Consider the following 7698-nt stretch of genomic DNA (forward strand, 5'->3'; position numbering starts at 1 on the left):
TTACTCTTTAGCAAAATCTGACAAGGCAGAAATTTCAACTGTCAAAAGGGAATTCACTTTCCAGGATTCTAGGAAACAGAGCTTACTATAAAACAGTCTCAAGGCAGTTTCCTTAATCTTCTCAATCAATCAATCAGTCTCTCTCTGTCTGTCTCTCTCTCTCTCTCTGTCTCTCTCTCTCTCTCACACACACACACACACACACACACAAATTCTAACATAAGCTACAGATCACTAAAGGAGACAAGGCACTGAAATGCTGGTTCAAACTCCTGAAGTTTAATTCCCATGTACCTGGCAAGCTGATGGTGGACTTACATCCACCCAACTCCAGAAGTGTCTTCTCTCATTTAAAGCTAACATTACATACACCATCAAAGCAAACCAATATACAGAAGAACCTAAAGGCCTCAGCTAAAGTTTACTTCAATTACTTGGTTAAAAAAAGAGCTGACAATCCAGTGTTGGTTATTAACATTTTAAAGGTTAGAATCCAAAGGCTCTATTTCTCCCACTTTTAGAAGCTTACATTATTTTTGTCAGCCTGTAGCATGAGACTCTGATATTACATCATCCAGCACCCAAATACTGTCCCAGGAAGCTTCTGGGTACCTGAGACACAGCATACCAACTGCATATTCTCTTGAGCTCTTGATGTTACTGGCCTCTGGAACCTGCTTTCAGGAAGCTTCACAAAGACATCTACTATGTACCTACTGCAATTCCATTTCCTTTACCTTTTGGGTGTATTCTTCACAATGTATAGCCACATGTCTACTCAGTCAACAGAGCTAAGTGAATACACACCACATACTGCCCAACTTGAAAGTAGGTGGTCAGCTCTTCCTTATTCCTTTCCCATTCACTTGCTTTGAAACTAAAAGTGGGGCTCATCACCTCTTTGATCCTAAAAAAATTAACTTTAAGATGTTGTATGCAGGGGGGAGGGGGGGAGAGGGTATAGGGGGACTTTTGGGATAGCATTGGAAATGTAAATGAAGAAAATACCTAATTAAAAAAAAAAATCAAAAAAAAAAAAGATATTGTATGCAATTGACTGTCCTTTATTCTCTGTTAATCAGTCTAGGATCCACATCCTGTGTCCACTGTCCCAAATTTCTAGTTCCTCTAAGCCTGAGAATAATCCTCCCTAGTTTTCTCCTCCCATTGGACATCTGCACTCTACCCTTTATTATTTCTCAGTGACTTAATTTTGGACCCTTTACTGTCTTTTGGGTTTATTGTTGTTGCTTGTTTGCTTGTCTTTGTTTTGTTTTTCAAGACAGTGTTTCTCTGTGTGGCCCTGGCTCTCCTATAACTCACTAGGCTGGCCTCTAACTCAGAGCTCTACCTGCCTCTGCCTCTCAAGCACTGGGATTAAAGGCATGCAGCAACCACCATTAATGTCTTAAAACTGTAAAACTCCAATCTTTCCTCACACTTCCACACCCTGAATCTTCCAAAATCTTAATTAAGTAACCTACTTCTGAACCCTCTCTGACAGTCATTTCCTGCTTTAAACATGAGCATCCTACTTCCCTCAGCACACCAACTCCATACAATTGTCCTTCTAGTAACAGCCATAAACCCATAAACACCTTGTCCTTTCCTTCAGTATAGGTACTATATATTCCTTTACATTTTCTACTACAAAATACCCTTTCTTCTGTCCCCTGCCTACTCCTTTCATTTCCTCTACATCCTACTACTGATTTCCCTTCAAACATACCCCTGCTTCCATCTTCGTCCTCATTCCCAACTTCTCTCCACACCTCCTGCCCTGGGAATATTTCTATTCCACACACACACACACACACACCTTACCTACCACTCCCATATTTCCTTTCCCTCCCTTCTGCTCACCACCCCACTCTCCATCCTGCCACACACCCCATCCCTTTCCAGGGTGCTCCCAACCTCAAGGTTCCCTCTTCTGCTGGTGCCCACTAGAATTTCTCACACAAACACCCTCCGCTTCACTCACTTCTGCTGCCCTTTTACTGCTACACACACCTCCTGCCTTGACATCTCTCTCCACCCAACCTAAAAACCTCCACCTAACCTCATCCCCATATCTCTCCCAAAGCCCTCAAACTCAGGCCCTGTGTAAGCCACTCCTCCTCCCACTTGCTCCATCCTCCTCTACCCTGAATACAGAACCAAGCTTTTTTCCCCTCAGCCTGTCAACCCCTTCCTGTCTCCCTCCATACCTCCCAGCCAGATACTCACTAGGGAACTCCTGGCGTCCTGGGCGCACACACACAGACATCTCCTACCTGAACACCCTCAATTTCAACCGCCACCATTTGAGAGAACCCCCTCCTCTGACACTCCTTCCCTCCATCTTTTGGGGCTCAGCCTGCTCGCCACACTCCCAGCTACGGACCCCTCCTCCGCCATTTCCCTTCAGGCGTCCGGTGGCCTTCCCGCTGCCTGCCCCATTCTCTGCCCCACACAAGCAGCGCTAACCAGGGCATCTGCTCCTTCCATTTCTGCCTAGAGGTGCCCATCTTGTCCCTCCCTCCACCACCTCACTTGCCCCTGCCCGCCCCAAATCCCCCTACACACCCGTCCGAATCCCCAAACGGAACGTCCTCCTTCCCTCTCGAGCCCGACCTAGGCCCCCATGGGTCCCCCCGGCCTGCCCTTGAGGCCCTGGTCACCGTGGGGCCGGGTCCCTCAACGCTCCCTTCTCCCCCAAATCTGCCCACACCCTGTGCCCGCCCCCCGAGCCTCTCCCCAGCTCTTGCCCGCAACGTCCTCCAGCACCTGCCCCGAGCCCGGAACCCTCCCACCTCCCCAGAGCTCGCGCCCCGCACGCTGCCCACGCCCTCGGGAGGTTCAGGGCCGGGACCCGCGACCCCGACCCCCGAACGCAAGCAAGGCGGCCCGCAGTCCTGACGCGGACCGGCCGGGTACCGCGGCGGCGGCCACAAAGCTCAAGCCGCGGGGCTGGGATTGCGCCGCGCTCCTCGCCTCAGCAGCCGCCGCCGCTGCTAAGGACGCACAACAAACAATGCGGGGCCCGGGCAGCCTCCGCCAACTGCCTCAACCGCCGCCTCAACCGCCGCCCGCCCGGGACGGCCCGCCGCGCAGGCGCCGGCCCCGCCGCAGCCTACCCGCGCCGCCGCGCTCCGCCCGCGTCCGCTCCCCGCTCCCGCTCCGCCGCCGCCGCCACCTCGTCCGCCCGCGTCTCCGGCTCCTCAGCACAGCGGCGGCGGCTGCGGCGGCTGCTGCCTTGGTGGCGCTCGCGGATCCGAGCTCGGTTTCGGCAGCGACCGCGGCGGCGGCGGCAAGCACGTGACGCCGCCCAGGACGCCCATTGGCCGACTCAGGGGGCGGGGCCCGCGGCTGCTGGGGAACGGAAAGCCCGCCCCATCGCCCTCCGCGCGCCCCCTGCACGCGCGCTCTGCCGCACCTGAGAGCTCCGGCCAGCGCCCGCCGCCACCGCCGCCGCCGCGCCGCGCTGCTGCCTGCGTCAACTGCGCACCTGGGAGCGCGCAGGGCGCTCAGGCCCGCGGCCGCCGCCTGCACCTGCGAGACCGCTTACGTAAACTGCGTCCCGCCCACCTCGAGGCGCTTAGCCCGGGCCGCAACCGCACCTGAGCCCCGCTGTGCCTGCGGCGGTAAGCGTTGCTGGGCGGAGGCCAACTGCTGAAAAGAGCTAAGCGCGCATTAACTTCGTAACTGCAGGTTCTGAGAGCCGCTCCCGGCCGCAATGAGAGCCGGCCTCCCCAGGTTCTGCGTCCCGGTGCGGGATGCTTCCCCAGCTCCAGCCTCGGCCTTTACGCTAACGGAGTAAGCGCCGCAATGCCTCCCGGGTGGAGGAGGGGCAGGCAGTACCTTGGCTGAGTAAGAGACTCCGATTCTTCCTTGATTCGCTCCCCCTCCTACTTGCCGGTTGTGTGACCTTGGCCAAGTTACAGAACCGCTCGAGCTTCAGTTTCCACTTCACAGAAACTAAAACAGTAATTCCTATTTAAGAGCCGTTGAGCAGATGGCATAAAACAATAGATATGAATTTTCCTGGCACATAGCAAGCACTGAACAAAAATCAAAATCTCCTCTCCCTACTCCACCCTTAATGGCCCGGGAAATCCTTTCCCTCCTTAGGTCTGGAGTAGTCTAGCTAAACACCTACCCACTTTGTTCCGACGGTGGTACTGGGAAAGAAATAAAAGGTTCAAGTTTTATTTTACAGCTCTACGTTGGCATCTTCTTAGTGCCTAGCATTCTCCCAGCCGGTTCAGCCCATACTGCGTGTGTGTTGCATGCTCCACACTCGGCAGGGTGCTAGAATGCACTGAAGAATAAGTCAAGGTCCTTAGCCTAAATCAAACCTAGCAAAGAACCTGACCACTTAATTTGAGCAGACAGTAGGGGACTGACCTCCCACACCCCGCCTGGTAGGTCCCCTTCTCCTCTTGCTCCTGTACCAGACTCAAATATTAACAGCTCTGGACTGGAAATGATTCTCAATAATACTTGCCTGACATGGACAAGGTCCAGGGTTGCATCCACAGCACTACCAAAATATATGACCTCAGTACTTCATTCACAGAATATGTTAATACTTAGAGTTAAAAAGCTTTGGCAGTATGGCCTTCAACTTCAGGACATACACACTTCCCATTGCCCCTCCTTCAGACAACTTGACACTTAGTTAACAACAAAGCTGTCCTTTCCAAGCTATCCCCAGGTCTGTAACATATCCCTGAAGTCGATGCTAAGCCCCAGATCACTATGTCTGATTGGCACCTCATTCTAACTTTCTGGAAACCTGATTGTTCTATCAGTTTAAAACATACTCTGTCTGGAGCCCCTTGACTGCCCTGAGACACAGGTCCAGACTCTTCCTGCTTGTGCATCACCAGTTCAACAATGCCTTGTTATGTCACCAAGCTGTAGTTTAGCCCAGTCTCGTCCCTGGATTGTAAGCATCTTGAGGAAAGGTTCATCCCTCTGCCTGAGTAAAGTTGGGAAAGACCACATACACAGAGGATGAGATCACTAAAGCTGGGTTTTACAGTATATAAGGAAGTCTGCCAAGGGAGAAGAGACACTGCAGTGCACGATCCAGGTTTGCTGTGCACTAGCTGTGTGACCTTGACAGATCTAGGTCTTAGTGCCCTCATCTGTCATTTTGCATACCTCAGAGTACTGTTACAAGGAGTCAGTGAGACTACATTTAACATATGTGGCCCTTAGAATTCTAACACTTATAAATTATATTTTTTTAAGTAGGAAGAATATATGGCATTAAGGATTCAATAGTATCTCTTGTTTTGTTTTTTATTGAACTTTTAACTCCAAACACTCAGGACAAAAACAAGCAAGTGAGGGTAGGCTAGATGTCTCAGCAAGTATAGGTGTTGCTGCCCAGCCTGACAAACCTGAGTTAAAATCCCAGAACCCACATGGTTTAAGGAAAGACCTTACACGTTATCCTCTAACCTACTTCCACAGGAGTCATATGCACATATGTGCCAATATTCATATATGCACAGCATAGAAGTAAAAAAAAATGTTTTTTAAAAAATTAAGTAAAACATTGAAAAACAAGTGAATGATACAAAAGTAAGGAGAGTGTAAAAGTTCACATTTAAAATGACCATCACATTCTCTGTCCCTGACTCCACTCCATCTGCTACTTGCAAAGAAAATTTTGTCATGTCTCACATTGCATGTCCAGAGAAATATGAAAGTTGTAACCAGGTATGGTGGTGCCACTTGCAATCCTAACATTTGGAAAGCCAACGAGGAAGGATCAGAACCTCAAAGCTAGACTCTGCTTCATAGAGAGTTGTTGGCCAGCCTGGTCCATGTGGAACTCTCTTAGGTGACGAGGTGTGGTTCAGCTGTAGAATGCGTGCCTAGCTGCTTGCCTAGAGCATATGTGAAGTCCTGGGTTCCATACACAGGACTGCAAGAAGCAAGCCTGTAATCCTAGCAAATGACAGGTAGAGGCAGGAAGATCAGGAATTCAATGCCATCCACGGGTATTTGGTAAGATCAAAGTCTGAAGCCAGCTGGGCTACATGAGACCTGGGTGGTGGTGGTGGTGGTTTTGTTGTTCTTACTCACATTGTTTCTTTGGTTTGGTTTTCTGTTTTGGGTTAGTTTGTTTGGTTGGTTGGTTTGGTTTGGTTTACAAGACAAGGTTTCTCTGTACAGACCTGGCTGTTCCAGAACTCTCCCTGTAGATAAAGCTGACCTTAGTGATTCTCCTGACTCTGCCTCCCAGGCTTTATGTTTTTTAAGGAAAGAAGGAAAAAGAAGGTTACAAACAGCTCATATGTCTATGATATATATGTTAGATTTGCATTAATAAAACATCAGAAAGTTCTAAACACCAATCACTACTGATTTTGCCTAGAAACTAGAACTGGATATAAAAGCAGAGAACTTTACTTCCACATTGCCTTACATTTTTTAAGTATATATTTTTAAATTATGTATATGTATAGTTAACTTTTTGTGGGTGTGATGTGAGTGGAGGTGCCCAGAGAGACTAAAAGTATCAGAACCCTTGGAGTTGGAGTTACGGGCAGTTGTAAGCCACCCACTGTGATTGCTGGAAACCAAACTCAGGTCCTGAAAGACCTGAGTCTTGCTAAGCTCTCTGAGTCACCATCTCTCTAGCTCCTGCTGTAAAAGTTTTGTTCTGCTTTAAACTCTTTAAGAATACAAACAGCCAGGCATTAGTGGTGCACACTTTAATCCCAGTACTTGGGAGGCAGAGGCAAGTGGATTTCTTTGAGTTTAAGGCCACCTGGTCTACAGAGAGACTTCCAGGACAGCACAGTATACAAAACAAAAAACAAACAAACAAAAAGTCTCAAGAGGAAAAAAAGATGGGGGAAGATTATTGTATTCTGTCTGCATGGGTGTTTTTCATTTAGTATAAAGAGAATACACCTGATTGGCTATTGTTGTTGTTGTTGTTCTTGTTCTTGTTGTTGTTGTTGTTCTTGTTCTTTTTAATACAGGGTGTCACTATGTAATGCTAGCTGGCCTGAACTCACAGAGAGCCACCTGACTTTGCCTTGGAGTGCTGGCATGGGGGGCATGTACTGCCACATCTGACTGAATACATCTCTTTGTTTGTGTATTGGTCTTTTGTACTTTTTTGCATAACATTGTATCTTAAGGATCATTTAATTAAACTACACTCCCTATAGTGGGTATTACGTTCCTCCCAGTATTTCCATTATTTTAACAGTGGGAAGATAATGGATGCTGTAACATTCTAAAGCTTAGACTACTTCATAATCACACCTAAGTTCAAAGAGCAGCATTGGCTGTTTCAGCCATTCTTAGCTCAAGTACTAACTGATATCTGATGCGTAGAAGTCCCTAGAGGTTTGGTTTTTTTGTTTTTTTGTTTTATTTTTAAGGAAACAAACAGCTATGCTGTCCCCATCCTCACAAGAGGGAAGAAAGACACAAATAAATGTATTTTTACATGTTTTTGAAAGGAGGAGTAAGTGGACTCCAGTTTAACTTCCAGACACATATTTGATCCAAAAGACACTGAAAGATGACACTGTGGTGTCTGGCAAATACAGAAGTGGATGCTCACAGTCATCTATAAGATGAAATACAGGGCCCCCAATGGAGGAGCTAGAGAAAGTACCCAAGGAGCTAAAGGGGTCTGCAACCCTATAGGTGGAACAACAATATGAACTAACCAGTACC

General features: G+C 48.4%; 2 protein-coding genes across 5 annotated transcripts in view; one reads left to right on the forward strand and one right to left on the reverse strand.

Moving 5' to 3' along the window:
- The window catches only part of Strbp (spermatid perinuclear RNA binding protein), a 122844-nt gene extending 119552 nt beyond the window's left edge, over nucleotides 1-3292 (reverse strand). For 3 of the 4 annotated variants that reach the window (XR_003836003.1, XM_029474577.1, XM_021155635.2), the window contains exon 1: nucleotides 3120-3292. The gene's annotated coding sequence lies outside the window, so the exon portion shown is untranslated. The remainder of the gene's footprint in view (nucleotides 1-3119) is intronic. The other variant, XM_029474579.1, reaches the window with a different exon arrangement.
- LOC110290386 (vegetative cell wall protein gp1-like) lies at nucleotides 2627-3606 on the forward strand. Its single transcript, XM_021156908.1, has 2 exons — nucleotides 2627-3300; nucleotides 3336-3606. The coding sequence occupies exons 1-2, from the start codon at nucleotides 2627-2629 to the stop codon at nucleotides 3604-3606; spliced, it is 945 nt and encodes a 314-aa protein (XP_021012567.1).
- The last annotated feature ends 4092 nt before the right edge of the window (nucleotides 3607-7698 follow it).

The sequence above is a fragment of the Mus caroli genome, chromosome 2 (assembly GCF_900094665.2).
Source record: "Mus caroli chromosome 2, CAROLI_EIJ_v1.1, whole genome shotgun sequence".
Lineage (NCBI taxonomy): Eukaryota > Metazoa > Chordata > Mammalia > Rodentia > Muridae > Mus > Mus caroli.

What these genes read in the sequence shown, in the direction of transcription:
- LOC110290386 (XM_021156908.1), top strand. Translation starts at nt 2,627, where the DNA reads ATGGGTCCCCCCGGCCTGCCCTTGAGGCCCTGGTCACCGTGGGGCCGG. An exon ending in GCGGCGGCGGCGGCAAGCAC is followed by an intron (nt 3,301 to 3,335) that starts GTGACGCCGCCC and finishes TGGCCGACTCAG; the next exon opens with GGGGCGGGGCCCGCGGCTGC.